Below are 14,221 nucleotides of genomic sequence, written 5' to 3' on the forward strand. Positions count from 1 at the left end.
GGAGGTGGCTCAGCGAATAGTGTACTTTCCGTGCAAGTGTGAGGTCGCGAGTTCAGATCCCGGGCACCCGTGGAAAAGCTGGGCACACTGGTGAAGTGTGGAACTCACCGGCCAGCCAGTGTGGTGGGATTGGTGAGTGTCTTGTTCAATAAGACACTCTGTCTCAAAAAACAAGGTGGGGGCAATTAAGAAAAGTATCAATGTTTACCTCTGGCCTATGTGTGGATGTGTGCGTGTGCATGCTCGCACGCCACACACAGTGGGGGTGTAAATGTATAAAACTTGTAGGAATGAAAGAATAAAAGATTGAGTGGAAGACACTCATGGGGTGTCCACTTACAGAAAACTGAGCTACCTAGCCTAGAAGTCATCCCACGTCCCCATTCAGTTATGGGGGCACTCAGCCTGTGGCAGAACATGTGTCCTGGCTGGGTAGCTGGCCAGGGACAATGCCAGAACCATCTGAGCTGAAGTCCCTCAGGAGGGAGGCACTCATCTGCCCTGTGATGGCCTCTTCATGCTGAAGGCAGTGATGCTCACGAGAACAGGTTGGAACTCAGCCTGGGCCACAGCTGCTCCCTCTTCTGGACTGGACCAGTGTCTGACACTGAGTCTACACCTGAGGCTCCCAGATCTGGGCTCAGAAGGGAAGGGGACGATGCTCTTGGCAGCCCTGGCTTCTAGAAGGCTGGGGCCCCAAAGAAATAAGAAACACTAGTGTCCTGTGCTTCCCACACCATTTCCCTGGCTTTTGTTTATCCTTCTGTGCCGGAGAAGGAAACTTCTCTGGGGTTGACCTGACCCCACCCCTGCTCCATTGCATATCCGTGTCTGTCTCCCTGTGCCCTCCTCTGTCGCCTGAGTCTATAGCTGGCCTGTCCCAGATGATCCCTTAGTGTTCCATCCCATCTTGTCACCGCAGCTATGGGAGTTGTGTCCAGGGCCTTTCCCTCCAGTTAAATGCACGTGCTCTTCTGGGTGCTCCCCACCCTCCTCCCCAGCACTCCAGGTCGCTCTCTGTGCTCCCCTCTCCAGGGTTTCCTGGACTCCTCGTCACAATGGCTGCCATCTCCCTCTGGTCTTGTTTGGCATTCACCCCTCTTCCTATGTCTCTCTCAGCTCTGCCCCAGGCTGGGTCTGACCTCTTCACCTGCCTTCTGGCCTCCAGTCCTCGGGGTTCAGTTTGTCCTTGACAACTGCGTCTCTCGTCCTTTAGGCTTTCAGTGACCCCCATTATTCACAGATGTAACCCAACCCTGCAGGGCTCTCTCCAGTCTGCTGCTGCTTTCCCAGCCCAGTCCTCCCCTTCTTATTTCCACGGCACCTTTCCTCACGGACCCACAGTTTGTCTGACCAGCACCGTCCCTTAGCTGCCTGGGCCAGCTCACCTCAGAGCAGCCTGGAGTGGCCTTCCCTCTCAGATCTAATGGTTCTCTCCTTCCCCATTCTATCCTGACTCCTGTCTCCTGGGCCCCTCCAGTGCTACTTCTGCCTTCCCTGGCCCCTCAGGACATTTCCCTGAGCTCCCTCGGTCCACCTGGTCAGAAAGGTCGGATCCTTTTTCTCACACCCATCTTAGTTAGAAGAGAATTCCAGCCAGCTCAGTCTCAACAGGTGCTGCCAAGTGCTTGGAAATGAAAAACAAGGTGTGTGACCTCACAAACTTTGAGTTATTGGAAGATTGAAAGATACTAAGCCCTGCCCTGTGTCACCAACATGTGACATATTACCTGCTCAGGAAACACTGAGTGAAAGATGAACCCAGAACTTATTTTGAGTAAGAACCTGGTTTTTGCCTCTTCTCGTTCTATTTGAGGCGTGTCTAGATGTTAGCTGATACGGAGTGGGTCCTAAGCTCATATCAGTGACAGACACACACACAGTAGGCACTCAGCTCCGCTATGCTGACTGGACTGGGGTTCTCAAACACCCATAACTTCTGCTTTCCCTTGGTGACAGGAGATGGGAGGGAGGCGACCCCGGCGTTTCCAACCAGAAGACCCCGACCACTATCTTGCTGACACCAGAGAGGAAGTTCCACAGCTTTGGGTACGCCGCCAGGGACTTCTACCACGATCTGGACCCCAACGAGGCCAAGCAGTGGCTGTACCTGGAGAAGTTCAAGATGAAACTCCACACCACAGGGGTGAGCCAGCTTCTCTAGGAGAGCAAGGGACCTCAGTGTGCGGGATCTTCAACTGGAGTCCCCCAGGTTTCCCCCAAAGGGAAGTTAATGCCTGTCTGCCTGGGTCTTGGAAACAGCCTGGAGTGAGTGACTCCTCGGTCCTCAGATGTCTGTGAACTCAGTCTTCCTGGTGTGGGGGAGGGGACAGGGGGTGTTCCTGGGAGGCCAGAGAAGATCGCAGCTGTGACATGGGTGTAAGGGAGCTGCCACCTTGCTGCCCAAAGGGGTTTGCGGAGATCAGGGACCTTCTTTCCACTAAGAGCAACTCATGCCTAAAGGCCCAAGATGGGAAGGTGGATCAGGGCTGTGGCTATTAACTGGTCAGTTTGGAAGGAACGACCAGTAACATCAGAGGAGAAGCCACCGTCTGTATGTGGAGCAAGAGGGTAAGCACACGTGGACCGGTTATTAGAGGCCCAAACGCCAGGACAGTGGCCTCAGTTCTGGAACCCTGGGCAGGCCAATGTTCTGTGAGACGCCCAGGTCCAACAGGCATCCCTGCTGCAAAGCTTCATGGGAAAGGTGGGAGCTAGCTGAAGACCACGGACTCTGAGGCACATACCTTGGGTTTCAGTTTCATTCCTGGTTCCTCCAAGACACTTAGTCCGAGCCACGTGACCTTGCTGTACCTCTTTATTCTTCCTTTATAAATGCAGACAGTTACAGCATCTTGCTCACAGGGAGAATATAAGGATCGAGGTGATAGACATACATGATTCTTCCAGAGGAGGAGCTAACGTTCCTAGGCAATCGTTAGCTTCCGTCAGCATTTGCAGATGGCAGCACAGAGGTGGCGGGAAAACCACCACTGCCATCTAGCCCTCCCAAGGCTCTAGGCTTACATGAGGTTGCGGGAAAACCACCACTGCCATCTAGCCCTCCCAAGGCTCTAGGCTTACATGAGGTTGCATTTCTGGGCCTTGGACCAGCCTGGGCTGGAAAGGACCCACCCCTTTTCTCGAGGTGGGACGCCACGCTGGTTATCAGGAGTGGGCAGTGGAATCCCAGGGTGAACTGTAGCTTCACGGGGCTCAGCTGCCTCCCTGAGCCTTTGCTGGACACCAGAATAAGTGGGTGCTGGCCGGGAGCAGTGAGCATGAGTAGGTGGTTTAGGGTGCACCCAGAGGTTCCACAAGGACCCATTAGTAACCCGTGACCCTACCTAAAACAAAGGCAAAGCCTGGTTATCTTCACCTGCATCAGTCTGATGTCCATGATTAATTTGTTCCTGACACTAATAATAAGCAGGTTAGTTCAGGGGCCTCCTTCCACTCTCGCCCCAACCTCTCTCCCCTCGGGACCCTGTTCATCCTTTTTCTGGTGACCTCTCACCATCTGGCTCTACCCAAAGACGATGGACAGCAGCTGCCTTGGCTTCTGGCAGAGCCAGAGAGGCAGCAGCTATGCCTAGCTTTCAGCAGATTAGACTGAACTGGCCTTAAAATAGGAGCTCGTCTATTTTAGTGACCTGGCTGGCAGCTCACCGGGGAAGGAGAGAGTCGTGCGTGCTAGCTTCCTGCTTGGCAGTGAAGTGGCATGATTTAAGCTGCTAACACAGGGCTCCCGGGTCGGGGTGGGGGGGGAAGGCTGGTGTCTGGAAGTCGCACCTGCGACCCATCCGTTCTTCCCGGGGCCTGCAATTGTCCAGAGATGCCTGCTCCTGAGGATCCAACAAAGGGAGAGGGAAAGGAAGGGAAGGAAGGAGGTGCAATGAAGGTGGGGCCTGGAGAGAACAGTCAGAGCTCTTAGACAGGAGGGTGGCCTTACTGCCAGGTTCCTGGGGGGGGGGGGGGGCAGGTAAGGTTGCATTACTGACAGGTGCCTCTGGGGGCGCACTCTTGTATCTGCCTTTCTATCATAGGAGATTGATTAGATTCTGCTGGTCTCCAAACAGCGGCTCCCGGCTCCCCCAAACAAAGGTGCGGTTCTCCTTCACCCTTTCCGCTCTCACGTGTGTCTCTCTCCCTTCAGGACCTCACTATGGACACAGACCTGACAGCCGCAAATGGCAAGAAAGTCAAAGCCCTTGAAATCTTCACGTACGCCCTGCAGTACTTTAAGGAGCAGGCCCTGAAGGTGAGGCTGAGGGGTGGTGGCAGTGAGCCTCCTGTGAGGCCATCTGTGGTTGCTGGACCCACCATCTAGGCAGATGATCAGCCTGCAGGGAGAAGATGTGGGCCCTGGGTCAGAACAGTAGAATGTGTCCTCTGGCACTGCTGGCCAGGAGGGGAGGTGGTTCGGCATTTTGGAACCAATTTGGAAGTTCCTGAAAAAGTTAAACACAGACATCACCCAGCAATCCCACTCCTAGGCACACACGTAAGGGAAATGAAAACATGCGCACATAAAACTGTTTCATGAAAGTTCATAGCAGCATTATTCGTAATAACTAAAAAGCGGAACAACTCCAGTGTCCATCAACTGACGGACAACCGAGTGTGTCTGTCTGCTCACTGGAGTGTTACTCAGGTGTAAAGGGAATGAAATACTGGTGCATGTTGTAGTGTGGATAACCTCTGAGAAACCTCTGAGCTTGCAAAGTAAAAGAAACAATGTATAAAAGCCACATCACACGATTCCATTTGTACCAAATGTTCATAACAGCTAAGTCCACAGAGACAGCCGTTTTCAGGTTGCTGGAGACGAGGAAGGAGATAAAGGAGAGAGTCAGGCGCACCCTGCTGTGTGTGGGGCACCAGACACAGACTCCTCCGGAGTCCTGCTAACCTCCTGACTGCTCAGCAGAGCCCCAGGAGGTGTGGCCCAGGGAATCAGCAGTGCCCCCCCCCCCCTACATTTACACAATTACTCTTCTTGGTGTTAGGAGCTGAGTGACCAGGCGGGCTCGGACTTTGAGAACTCTGATGTCAGATGGGTCATCACCGTGCCTGCCATCTGGAAGCAGCCAGCCAAGCAGTTCATGAGAGAAGCTGCCTACCAGGTGAGGGACACCGGGATGGGGTGGGGCGGGTCGAGAAAAGGGAGCTGGGATGCCCACAGTGGTGACGGTGCTTGGGTGCTTGGGTATGTCCCAGCATTCACCAGCTTCCTGGAGGATGGGAAGGGTAATGAGACCAAGAACATTCTTGTGCTTCCTGGGTCAGTCTAATAGGGACCTCTCTCTCTCTCTCTCTCCCTGGATTTATGTGTCTGGGTCATGTTTCCAGTGTAAATTTTCTGGGGTTAGATTTCAAATCAGGGTTCAGAGACATTTCCTGTTGATGAAGGAAAGTGGAAAAACTTCAGGAAAAGCCTTGGGAACAAGAATATTTGTATAAAAAAGGAACAGAGGCAAGGATATTGGCCAGGGCCCAGGCATTTCAGCTTAGCCAGGAGGCTGAAAATGGCCATCTGCAGCTGAGTTGAATTGTCTTCCGTACACTTGCCTGTCAGAGCCACACAGTTGTACGTGGGCTCTTGGAAAAGCTGAGGGGCTGACACACTGGGTGCTGGCCGGCTCCCATTTGAGAGCAGCAGTGTGGCTCTGTGATCAACCTCGGAGGTGAGAATCGCCTGTATCTGGTGACCAGCCATTAAGGGTCCATCAATGCCATAAACACTCATGGTTTCCGTGATGGCTGATATTGATGGATCCTGATGGGATCTGGAATCACCCAGGGGACAAAACTTTAGGCATGTCTGTGTGGAAATTTCTGGCAATAATTGCGGTGTGAAGATTCACCCTGGCTGCAGGTGTTGCCATCTCAGGGGCGGGAGTTGTAGCTTGAATAAAGTGGAGGAAGGGAGCTCAGCACCAGCGTTCATCTCCTGATGGTGAGATGAGACCCCTCACGCTCCTGCCACCATGCCTTCCCTGCCATGGCGCACTGTGCTCTCAAACTGTGAGCCAAAATGAACCCTGCCCTCCTAGAATTTCCTTTGTTAGGTGTTCTGTGTTAGCATCGAGGAAAGTAACCTACCGTCACAGTTAGACAACTTGTACCCAGCAATCTTCCATGAGAGGGACAGCTAGTCTTGCCAGTCTGCCCACTTTTGCTGAGCCCGAGTCAAGTCTCTGTCCTGCGAGTCAGGTTTTGGTCCTCAGTTTTTATCCCGGCAGGACAGGCACATGGATGGCATCCATGTCTCCATGTCCCTATCACACCTCCCAGCCGCATGGTGCCCACCTTTCCCAGGAGGCACCTTCCCTTCCAAAAGAGAGTCACCAAATCACCTCAAGCCCCAGCAGAGGGTAAAGCGGCCCCCATAGGCTCCGCTCAGCGCTCAGGGCTCTTCCGGATGCAGCTGGCAGAGTTCAGCTTGTACAAGGTCGGGGTGGATTATCCCTCCCCACACTGTCCCCTTTCCGGGACCATTTCCTCTGCTCTCCCCTTCCTTCTTCATCAGTGTGAGAACCCGACTCTGTATGGAGCTGCCAAAAATAGATCTGCTTTCATAGGGATGAAGGAAGGGGAGGACGTTCCAGAAAGAGGCAGTCTGGTTAAGAAGGAGGTTAAGATGCCTCCTAGCTCCTCACAGAAGCCCTGAGCATCACGGCTTCAGCCTTCAGGGACCATCCAGAGATGGACCACTAGGACGTGGTCATTTGCACCCATGGCTCTGTGCCCCGCGCTGTTCCCCCGCACTGTTCCCAGGAGTATCATCATGGCAAGGGTCATGGCCTCAGCTCACATTCCCCAGCCCACAGGAAGACTCCAGCAACAAACGTGCGACCCGTCAAGGGGTCAGATATTATTTTTAGACTGGAAAAAGAAGGCGGTGTGGTGGCTGGTCAGGTTGCTAGGCTGTGTAGCCCTCAACAGGCTCCTCCCGGAGCAGAGTCTCTGAATGGGGAGGACAAGGGGTGGGGCTGCACCCTGTGGAGTCTGAGGGGAGAATCAGACAGTGGGAGGTACAGGCACGGTATTCTTGGCTTCAGTGGAATAAAAATGGCCCCACAAGCCGGGCATGGTGGCTCATCCCTGCGTCATCAGTACTTGGCTGATCAGGAGGCTTGGGATAGATGTTGCATGGTTTGTTCAGAGGCACGGGGACCGTCTTCCAGGGCAGTGCAAACTCTCTTTGGTAGCTTATGCTTTGACCTTTTGTGGTTCTGCTTTGATTCTTCAAGCAGTTCACAGGACCAGGTGGGTTTAAAGATGGCCACCTCATTCGGCTAGCCTTGGCTCACTCACTCACTCCTTCATGAGGTCTTTACATCAGAGCCCCTGTGTGGCAGGCTCTGGAAGGCACTGGGTGCAGCAACCCAGCTGAGTCAGGATCCCATGTTGCTCGTGGGGCCCAGCAGCTCATAGTTTGGAAGTCAGAGGATGCGTGTGGGCATGGTTGCTCTGCAGTGTCTTCAGGAAGAGGTCCAGGAGGAGCGGGAGAGCAGCACTCGGTGTCTCTCCTCCGCACCCCTCTGCCTTTTTATATACAGCCTGAGTGCTGAGGGCCCAGTCCCTGCCATTTCCATGGGACCTGCATGATGGGGAGTTATGTGGTGCCGACCTGGGTGCAGATGGCATGAACAGGTGTCCCGGGGATGCAAAAACTCCCCACAGCCATAGTCGCTGTGCAGGGCAGCCTGGAAAAGTCACCAGTGTTGACAGAGGCTTCTGTCCTGCCCAGTCCTGCAGTCATTCAGTCCCAAAGAAACACACAGAGGCCTACTTTAATTATAAACTCATTGGCCTATTAGCCAATTCTTACATCTTAAATTAGCCCATAATTCTTGTCTATGTTAGCCATGTGTCTTGGTACCTTTATCAGTGAGGCATTCTCATCTTGCTTCCTCTGGGCTGAGTGACAACTGCAGACTGACTCTTTCCTCTTCCCAGAATTCTCCTGTTCTGGTTTCCCCCCTTATACTTCCTGCCTGACTACTGACCAATCAGCATTTTATTAAAGCAATACAGTAGCAAATCTTTACAGGGTACAAGACCTTTGTCCCACAGCATAGCAGTCAATGGAGAAACTGCATCCCAGCTAGATGTGGTTGATAGAGCATGGGACCCTTAATCCCAGAACATGGGTCCAAGTCTCACATTGGGTGCCACTTGTTAAGAAAAACCCACATAAAGGATATCAAGGATTTCTTGAGCTATAAACAGGGAAAATACACTCACAAGTACAGGATATGCTAAGTCCAGTCACAGAGCCCCTGGAAAGCCAGAGACCAGTCACACACTGCTTCTTGCCCTCTGACCCGGTCTTCACCACCCAAGAGAGAGCGACACCCCCTTCCTTATAGGAGTTCATGTAGACAGACAAAAACACCACCTCTATCATGCCAAGATCATGGGCAGAGCAAATACCCACTACAGCCCAATCCTGCGAAGATAAATTTTTGTGGGTCAGCTTGACTGGGTCAGAGCTTTCCCAGATGTTTGGTTAAATAATGCTCTTGGTGTTCCTGTGAGGGTATTTTGAATGTCTGCATTTAGCTGTCCAGGGTAAAGCAGATTCCTGTGTAACATGGATGGGCCTCCTCTAGTTCACTGAAGACTGAACAGGCCAAAGAGCTGACCCTTCCCCAAGAGAGAAGAAATCCCTCCCACCTGCCTGTGAGCTGGGGCTGTTTTTTTGCTTTTCTTTCCTTCGGATTCAGATGGAAACATCAGCCCTTCTGGGCTCTTGAGCCTGTGTCCTTTGGGCAGGAGCTACTCAGCTACATCTCCTGGGTCTCGTCAGGCTTTGTAATCGTGAACCAGATCCTTATAGGAAATCTCTTGCTGTGTGTCTGAGTATCCAGCTTATATTATTTCCCCAGAGAGCTCTGGTTAATACAGATACAAGCGAATCCCGAGTTCTGAGCCCAGTGTCTTCTGAGGATGCTCTCAGCGTATCCATCTCCACGAAAGGTCTTTCCTCAGATGGGTATTTGCTTCCTCCTCCATGGTGGTGGCTTCCTGCCAGCCCTCCCCCAGGAGTGACTTCAGAATGAAGCAGAACTGTGTGCCCCCAGAATAGTAAGAAAACTTGGTGTGCTCTTCTGCTTGGGTGGGAAGCATGGGGGAGGGGGGCATCCTTCAGTCTTTTAGATTTTCTGAGTACAGGTACATTCACGAAGAGCCAGAGAGAGCAGAGCTGCAGTGGTCTCAGCATAGCATCCTTCAGGCTGGACCAGGTCCAGAGCCACTGCTGAGACAGGGCCCATAAGGGCTGCAGAGCCGTGCACAGAGATCTGCTTCATCTGGAGATCCTCCCTGGGTCTGCCTGACCTCAGTCCTGGGTGAAAGAATCTGCCTAATCTCCATCACTTAGGATTCACACACTCAGGACAGCTACGTCCTTGAAGAGCAGACAGTGGGAAGATGGCAGCAGAGGGGCCAGGCGAGGTCTTCAGGAAAGACCTTGAACAGAAGCGGGGGCAGGGGAGGGGAGCACTGCACTACTGAATCTCAGGAGACCAGGGACAGGGAGTCGTCCAGTTTTTAGAGGCATTTTGCAAAAAACGTGTAACTCTGGTGTGTGAGGCCTGTTAAGTAAACGATGCCCCCATGTATGTTGGCCTCCTTTAATACAGAGATACAGCCTGTAACAGCCTCCCTGTGTGAACAGTCTGCAGTGAAGAATAATCCTATCAGGAGAAGCTGAAGTGCACGAAGCCCAGCTGGGGTGGCTGGAGCTCGCTGACAGCCCGGTAGAATACGTAGCTGGCCCGGCCATTTTTCTCACCTGTCCACACAGTTTCTTGGCAGATTTTCCTGGCAGGTTGCAAGGGCTGAGGAGCTGAATGGTCAGGGTAAAGACTTGCTTCCATGAGCTCCTCGGAGAGCAATTTTGTCGCCTATACCTGCCTCCTGCATGGATCTTAGGATTCCAGGAAAGCTTTAACATTTGAGCTTCCGTTAGGCAGCTTTAGATCCCAGATGAGGGAACGGGGCAGTGTGCTGCAGGCTGGGTTCGGTTCAGCAGATCCGCCATTCCTGTGGCACTTCATGTGTCTGACGCCATCCTATTTCATCTGTCTGTGTGCTGGGGATGTACGATCTGATCTGGGGATGTACGAGCTGGGGCAGGAGTACTTGTAATTGCTTGACAGGGGGCAGTAAGATCTTTCACGCCCACGTAAGTGGTGGCAGCCCAACCCATTTGCCCCATGAACCAGAACAATGAACACTATTGTTGCCTACATGGTTGGCCGTGGCTGGGGATGCTAGGCAGTAGGGGAGAAATGCCCTGTGACTGGTGCAGAGCACAGGTGTGGATTTGGGAACCAATCCTGAAGTGTCTCTGCTACTAAAATATTATTAGAGAGGCACATGGCATGTATAAAGTGAAGCCAGCATCCTACCTGGTTGGTAGCCTCTATTTCAGATGTTATTAGTGACATTTATTTGGAGTGCGATTTCCATAGAGAACTGTGGGCAATGCATTGTCTGAAACTTTACCCAGCAGGTGAAGAGATGGTGCCTAAAACCAATGGACAATGGAATTTTGTCAAAAGGTTGGACCAGTCCTCTCCCCTGTAATGTTAGGTCACTCCAGGCTGGACAGTTTGTGTGACCAGTTGGTGTGATCTAAGGAGTCTGGTTTGAGGGACTCAAGTCCCTGTGCTGACATTGAACACCTGTGCTGACATTGGACACCTGTGAATAAGACTCAACTGTGTTTATCTCTACAAGCCCCACGTTCCATGGGATGCTTCCTCTCCTAGACAAACTAAAGTAGCTGGTCACCCTCTCTTGGGGTCTTGGAGTCTTCCTGCTTGTGGTGGTTTGAATGTTAAATGTCCCTCATAGTCTTGGGCGTTTAAACACTTGGTCCCCAGTCGTGGCACTCTTTGAGGTTTAGGAGGTGTGACCTTGATGGAAGGAGTATGTTACTGTGGGTGGCCTTTGCCGTTAAAAGACCTAGAGTCATTTCCGGTGTGTCCTCTCTGTTTCGAGCTTGTGGTTCAAGATGTAAGCTGTCCTCTTCCACTGTTCCTTTGCTCTCCTGTTGTTAACGCTAACTCTCTGGACCCACAAGCCAAAATAAACTCTTTCTAATATGAGCTGCCTTGGCCATGGTGCTGGCTGGCTTTATGTCAGCTTGTCACAAGCTAGAGTCACGGGAGAAGAGGGAGCCTCACTTGAGAAAATGCCTCAGTAAGTGTAAGCTATAGGCAAACCTGAGGGCATTTTCTTCATTGATGGGGAAGGGCCCGTCCCGTTGTGGGAGGTGCCACCCCTGGGCTGGTGGCCCTGGGTTCCACAAGAAAGCATGTTGAGCAAGTCACAGAGATCAAGCAACATCCCTCCATGACCTCTGCTGCATCAGTTTTTGCCTCCAGGTTTCTGCCATTTGAGCTCCTGTCCTGGCTTCCTTTGATGATGAATCGTGATGTGGAAGTGGAAGCCAATCAAACCTTTTCCTCCCCAAGTAGCTTTGGTTATGGTGTTTCCATCACAGCAGTAGCAGCCCTGTAACTAAGACAGTCATGGTGTCTTATCGCAGCAATAGAACAGCAGCTGAGACACTACTTTTAGTGAAGGAGCTACACGAAAGGCTCTGGGGCTCCCTTGGGTTTGGAACCTGAGCCTCCTCTCCTCCTCGCTTACTGATGGAGCCTCCTAAGCCCCTCTGCCCTTGGCTCCTAGCTGCTCTTCTTGTGAATATGTGTCATTAGGAGACCTTTCTGTCTGCTGAATTTCTGGTGTAGAGTGGGAGTGGGAGTGGGAGTGGGGGGGACTTCCTCCAAGTGGGTGTGGCTAGGAGACCAGTCTCCAGACGTCCTTGGAAACAGCAGAAAAGCAGCGCCAAGGTGACAGGAATGATCGCACTCTTGTGGTTAAGAAAGCCCCGTGCGCCACGCACAGCCTCCGTGAGTTCATTTCTCTGAGTGTGCGCACTAGGGTGCCCTTGGGACCTCCTGCTCTGCAGGGAGGTGACTGGGACAGGTCACACGCCATGGAACAGCAGTACTTCTGCCTCCTGCCAGCCAGGACAGAGCCCAGATATTAACAGAGGAAGTTGCAGCTGGGAACCTGGGGGCGTAACCGTTGTAATATTAGGGATATGTAGGAGCTGGGGTGGACTCGGTTGGTGACGTGTTTGTCTCACACACGTGAGCACCCAACTTCAGTCACTAGCATCGCATGAAACAGTCGTGGTGACACACACTTGTAATAGTCCCAGAGCAGCACTCACGAGGTAGACACAGAAAGATTAGACAGTCATGGCCGTTCCTGATGCACAGCAAGGTTGAGATCAGCCTGGGATCCGTGAAACCCCACCTCAAAAATAAAACTATTATACGGTAAATTTTATGAAAAAATAATGGCGTTAGTTAAAACACCTGTCAGTTGACTGCCCACCCTCACTCCAGGAAATTAAGGACTTCATGGAGGCTTCCTCCGGGAGCCACTGCTCATATGTCACCCAGCAGGCAAGTGACAGGAGCCCCCCCCCCCCCCCGAGTGCTTGCCTAGGCCTTGTTCACCAAGATCAGGATCTGCACAGCCTGTCAGGTTGTGTGTGACCCACGGTCACAGGGAATGGATCCACCCGCCTTCTATCTGTGATGTGTTTCAAAGTGCCGGAGCCTTTGCAAGTCTGTTCCCCAACCGCTTGCATGTTAACCTCATCATTACCCACTGTCCACAGTCCCCAGGGACGGAGGCCCTGTCGCCAGAGCGCCCTGCCTTTTCCAGGATCCCTTTGCATATTCAGGAAGTTTGAGGGGTCAATGCCTGGCCACCCCCAGTATCAAATCCTGCAGAGGCTGTGGAGGGGATGTCCCCCTACACAAGCTAAGTCTATGGCTCCGTTCCTTCCTTGGGTGAGGTGTCCTCTGAGCAGGCCTGCCTCCGGAACCCCAACTCCAGCCTCTGTCACTCTGTCTTCCAGGCGGGCCTGGCCTCCCCTGAGAACTCGGAGCAGCTCATCATTGCCCTGGAGCCCGAGGCCGCCTCCATCTACTGCCGGAAGCTGCGGCTGCACCAGATGATCGAGCTCAGCGGCAAGGCGGTGGTCAATGGGTGCAGCTCCAGTGACACAGTAGGAGCGGGGTTCACACAGGGTACCTCTGTTCTCTCTCTCCCTCCCTCCGCTCGCCCCTCCCAAGCCCAGGCTGCCAGGATCAGGATACTCCCCGGGGAAGGTGGAGTAAGTCCCTCTTTGCTTGGTGTTCCTCTGTGGTCCCTAGAGGATTCCCCATAAGCTAAGCATTGGTTACCCCGCTTGTCACCCACCCCTTGGGGGCATCTCTCCGAGAACCCAGGGACGACCTGAGAGCCTTTCTGAGCCTTGTATTTTACTAGGATCTGAGACTGTCTCTCACCGACTCAGTCTAACTCTTGGTCCCCAGAACTGTGTGCTCCATGGGTCTAGGCTCTTGTGGTCTCTCCGGGGCTCCAGGTTTTAGAGAGACGAGGTCATGGTGAAACACCATTGAAAGCTTGGCTACTAACCTGGCGCACTGTATGTGTCGGGAGATGCTGTACGCCCAGCTCTGAGTTCTGCTGAGTTCCCAGGTGGGCAGAATGCACCCTCCTCCCATGTCCACACCCAAGTGGCCCGGGAAGAGGTTAGAGAGGTCATTAGTGAGGATTGCCTGACCTAAACTTAGATCTTAATTAAAAAATTAATGGGAAGGGAACTTTGAAAGGAACACAACTCCTCCTGGGCATGGTGAAGGAGAAGGTTCACTGGAGATAAAGGGGAGAGCGTAGCTAGAGGCAGGGACGGAGACACCTGGGGGAGTCCAGCGTGGGCTGACCAGACTGAGCTGTGCCACGTGGGGAGAGGGGGAGGGGAAAACAGTGCAGCAACCAGGAGGCCCAAAGGTACAAAAAAAAAAATTGTAGCAACCAAAATGGTTGGATTATATAGGGAAGGGTAGCCCAAACCCTTAAGCTGGAGAAGTTTAGGGTAAGGGGAGGGGTATGCCCAAGGGCTGGGTTAGTCCTTATACTGACTGATGGCCATCCTGGCCTTGCCAAGGGCTGCCAAGGCCAGCCTTTCCTCCAAGGAACCCGGTTGCTTTATCATTTCAAATGCACGAAGGCGCATCTCTCTCCATTGTCTCGTTGGAAAGAAGACAAAGCCTGTGTCTTACAGGCTAATTCTCAGTTCAAAAACAGAGATTCATAGCAGGGTCTATTGATT

General features: G+C 52.7%; 1 protein-coding gene across 3 annotated transcripts in view; it reads left to right on the forward strand.

Moving 5' to 3' along the window:
• Positions 1 to 14,221, forward strand: part of Hspa12a (heat shock protein family A (Hsp70) member 12A) — a 144,776-nt gene that overhangs the window by 122,778 nt on the left and 7,777 nt on the right. For all 3 annotated transcript variants that reach the window (XM_050149106.1, XM_050149105.1, XM_050149115.1), the window contains 4 exons: positions 1,960 to 2,146; positions 4,157 to 4,261; positions 5,010 to 5,126; positions 12,962 to 13,133. In XM_050149106.1, coding sequence (XP_050005063.1) covers positions 1,960 to 2,146; positions 4,157 to 4,261; positions 5,010 to 5,126; positions 12,962 to 13,133 — 581 coding nt within the window. The remainder of the gene's footprint in view (positions 1 to 1,959; positions 2,147 to 4,156; positions 4,262 to 5,009; positions 5,127 to 12,961; positions 13,134 to 14,221) is intronic.

Source organism: Alexandromys fortis, unplaced genomic scaffold (assembly GCF_014885135.2).
Source record: "Alexandromys fortis isolate MF-2015 unplaced genomic scaffold, M_Fortis_MF-2015_v1.1 scaffold_16, whole genome shotgun sequence".
In the NCBI taxonomy this organism is placed as follows: domain Eukaryota; kingdom Metazoa; phylum Chordata; class Mammalia; order Rodentia; family Cricetidae; genus Alexandromys; species Alexandromys fortis.